Source organism: Carex rostrata, chromosome 16 (genome assembly GCF_964058835.1).
Source record: "Carex rostrata chromosome 16, lpCarRost1.2, whole genome shotgun sequence".
Taxonomy (NCBI): domain Eukaryota; kingdom Viridiplantae; phylum Streptophyta; class Magnoliopsida; order Poales; family Cyperaceae; genus Carex; species Carex rostrata.
Window position 1 is genome coordinate 47,789 of NC_135933.1, and position 4,217 is coordinate 52,005.

The 4,217-nt window shown below is 40.4% G+C and overlaps 1 protein-coding gene across 1 annotated transcript; it reads right to left on the reverse strand.

The window, feature by feature from the left end:
* Positions 1 to 288: 288 nt before the first annotated feature.
* On the reverse strand, positions 289 to 3,459 carry LOC144567640 (uncharacterized). The gene is made up of 5 exons (XM_078317813.1): positions 2,245 to 3,459; positions 2,151 to 2,153; positions 1,859 to 2,091; positions 610 to 1,591; positions 289 to 315 (listed from the first exon to the last, which is right to left on the reverse strand). Exons 1-5 carry the CDS (start codon positions 3,457 to 3,459, stop codon positions 289 to 291), a joined length of 2,460 nt encoding a protein of 819 aa, XP_078173939.1.
* Positions 3,460 to 4,217: the final 758 nt, after the last annotated feature.

The following is a 4,217-nucleotide window of genomic DNA, read 5'->3' on the forward strand; positions in this document are numbered from 1 at the left end:
AATTGTTAGGTACTTTACCTTCACAATGTTCCACCATTGGTCCTTGTCCTTCTTTTGATCAAACTGATCCCAGCGCTCGACCAGGATAGATGCATGTTTCTTCACCGTGGAGGCGCAAAAATTTGAGTACTTTGCCCGATTATCACCGTGGAGGCGCAAAAATATTCAAAAAAAGAAATACAGAGCTAAAAGAGAGCTACACGGACATTTAACTACATGTCCGTGTAGAAAAGCAATTTGTCATTAAAAATCTTCTTAAGGGAAAAGGGGGTTGTTCGATGGGTTCTCTCACCATCGGTTCTGCTTATCAGATATCTATATTCATAAAATTTATATTTAAAAGGAATAAATAAACAAATAAAATGTAAAATACAAAAACACAGTAAAATATTATCGATCGGTTTACAGTCATCCAAAGATCTCATCAGTAATGCAAATAAACTATGCTTATCTATTCGGCTATTCATCTCTGAAATATTATAAAAGAAATAAATATTATAAATTGTTTTTTTCTGGAATATAAATATGAAATTGTTCACGGTTAAACGAAATAAATATTATACATTGGTTTTTTTTTTCCTTTTTTTTCTTTTTTTCCACTGTTTGAACATTTTCCCATAGCCCTTCACTGTGGTCAGATCTCATGTAATTTGCTTCGTCTTGTTCTTCAGTAGTTGTTGCTATCTCAGCCTGCACATCGGCACAAAATGGAGGTATCTCATCGAACTGGTCGTACTCTTCTTCGTCGATTACGTTTTCTATCCCAACAATCCTTCTTTTTCCGGGTAAGACGATGCTCCACCTAGCATCACTCGGGTCAGTGACATAAAAGACTTGGGTTGCTTGCTTGGCGAGTATGAACGGATCATCAACATACCCGACTCTGTTAAAATCTACCACTGTGAACCCGTCGTTATCAACTTTAACACCACGGTCTTCGACCCATTGACACCGAAACAAGGGAATGCTGAGGTGAGCATTGTAAACGAGCTCCCAAATTTCTTCAATAACACCGTAATATGACTTTGATGCCATTACAGGCCGGGCATCCCCTGATCTACTGAATTCTTGAGACGTCGCCACCAACGTCACCCCACTATTTTGCATGGTGCTCTTATCACTTTGTAATTTAGTGTAAAATGTATATCCATTAATCTCGTATCCTTGGAATGTTCTAACAACCATTTGGGGTCCTTGGCCCAGCAATCTAACCGTTTCACTTACGGGCGACATTTCGGAGTGTGACTTCACTCTTTCTTTCAGCCATCCTATGAAACAACGGTTATGCTCGTCAGTAATCCACTTCTGACTTCTCATGTAGTTCTGTTGTCGAAGGATTGCCATGTGCTCATCTATATAGGGAGTGACATCTGCCATGTGCTGTAGTACAATAAAATGTGTCTTTAACAGTTCATCTCTATCAGCAAGTATGGCTTTCAACCCAATAGTCCCTACTCCTTGGAGCCTTCCCTCGTATCGAGATTTTGGAACGCCAATAGGACCAACACCGGTCATGTAGTTGGTGCAAAACTCAATCACCTCTTCCGTGGAATATCCTTCTACGATGCTACCTTCGGGCCGATGTCGGTTCCTTACGTAACTTTTCAAAATACCCATGAATCTCTCGAATGGATACATATACCGCAGGAACACGGGACCACAAATCTTAATTTCCCTCACAAGGTGAACAACAAGGTGAACCATAACATCGAAAAAAGATGGCGGAAAATACATCTCAAGATGGCAAAGAGTAACGACGACCTCCTTTTGCAGAGAGTCCAATTTTAGCGGGTCTATCACTTTGGAATTAATTGCATTGAAGAAAAAACAAAGCTTCGTGATGGCTTGCCGAACGGGCTTTGGTAAAATTCCTCGGATTGCAACAGGAATCATATGTGTCATTAAAACATGACAGTCGTGGGATTTCGGACCAATCAATTTCATGTCCTTCATCGACACAAGCTTCTTAATATTCGAAGAATACCCTGATGGGACTTTAATACTATGAAGGCATTTACAGAAGCTTGTTTTCTCGGTCTTCGACATTGTGCACATTGCGGGAGGTAGGTATGCCTTTTGCTTCCCTTTATCCTGCGGTGCAAGCTTGGGTCTTATTTTCATTTCCACCATGTCTTTTCGAGCATTGATACCGTCTTTAGTCTTCCCCGGAATATTCAACAATGTGCCGATCAGACTGTCGCAGACATTTTTCTCAATATGCATGACATCTAGGCAGTGTCTCACTTCTAAATATTCCCAGTACGGTAGCTCCCAAAATATGGACTTCTTTTTCCAAATATTTTTCGGTGGTGCTTTGGCACATTTTCCGAAAACAACTTTAAGATTTTTAACCAGCAGGAAGACACCCTTCCCGTCTAACGGACGACGTGCCACTCCAAGCTCAGTGTTCCCGTTGAATTCTTTCTTCTTCTTACGGTATGGGTGATTAATAGGAAGAAACCTACGGTGCCCCATGAAAACATTCTTTTTACAATTTTTCAACCTCAGCACCTGCGTGTCATCTTCACAGATAGGGCACGCTTTTGCTCCTTTAGTACTATAGCCCGATAAATTTTCGTACGCAGGAAAATCGTTTATGGTGCAAAATACCATGGCCCGCAGCTCAAATTGCTCTTTACCGTACGCATCCCACACCCGGACGTCATCCGTCCACAATTTTTGGAGGTCCTCAATTAATGGTGCGAGATATACATCTATGTCATTTCCGGGTTGTCTGGGTCCTTGGATTAGTAATGACATCATTATATACCTGCGTTTCATGCACAACCAAGGAGGAAGATTGTAAATGCATATAAGAACTGGCCAAGTACTGTGCCGACTGCTCATGCTTCCAAACGGACTCATTCCGTCTGTGCTCAACCCTAGCCTAAGGTTTCTTGATTCGCCACCAAATCCTGTGAAATCTCTATCAATGTTTCTCCACTGAGGAGAATCAGCTGGGTGTCTTAGTTTACCGTCCCTTTTGCGCTCGTCTTCATGCCAACGCAATAATTTCGCATCTTTGGGATTTGCAAATAACCGTTTGAATCTCGGTATTATCGGAAAATACCACACCGACTTAGCCGGAGCCCGACCCTTGTTTCCTTCATCGTTACCATCGCCAGTGTCCTGGTTCTTACGTCTGTACCGTGAAACACCGCATTTAGGACAAACATGCATGGCCTCGTACTCTCCACGGTACAATACACAGTCATTCGGACAGACATGTATTTTTTCGACCTTCAAGCCCATTGGACAGATCAACTTCTTCGCCTGATATATTGTACAGGGTAACTCGTTGTTATCTGGGAGCATTTCTCGTAAGAGCTCTAATAAGGACGTGAAACTCTTGTCGCTCCAACCATTGTCTGCTTTTAAGTTCAACAATTTCAACACAGCTGACAGTTTTGAAAATTTGGTACACCCAGGATATAACGGCCTTTTGGATTCATTAGACATATACTGAAATTTTTTATAATTTTTATCACTAATTTCATCTTCCACATCACGTAACATGTCTTCTAGATTTTCAATAAAATCGTATTCTGCATTTTCATCAATATTCACACAATCATCCTCGTTGTAATTAAGTTCAAGTAGATTATCAAAATTTTCGACATTCTCAAAATCATCGTTGGAATGAAGCTCAAAATTATCATCAACTTCTACATTAATATCAACATTGTCTTCCAAAACAAAATTTCTATTGGTAGCACTACATTCCCCAATTTTCTCACCATGCATAAACCAACACGTATATCTCTTCTGAAATCCCCGACAAATCAAATGAGCTCTAATTTCTTCCAAGTCCCCAAATCTTTTAAAATTGCTACAATCTCTACAAGGACACAAGATGTCGTTATCCTTTGTCTTCGCTCTATAACTCTCGGCACATTTTATGAACTCATCAACGCGAGCCAAATATTCTGCAGTATCACGTCGCAATTCGTACATCCAACTTCGATCCATCTGTAAATTAAATTAAAAGAATGATTCCAATTAGTCATGGTGGTCGAGCAACATACATTGTTACAAATTCTTGGCTTACAAACGGGCCGGTTTACAATCGTAACCCACTCCTTGAATATTATGCCTCATGTGTGAACACATTAATTAGCGGGATTTAATTAGTGTTTAAGAAAAATTCGACAGCATTTCCCCTTAACTCCCCAAGTATGCGTAAACCACATACTCGTAGGAGCAATAAGGAGAAATGC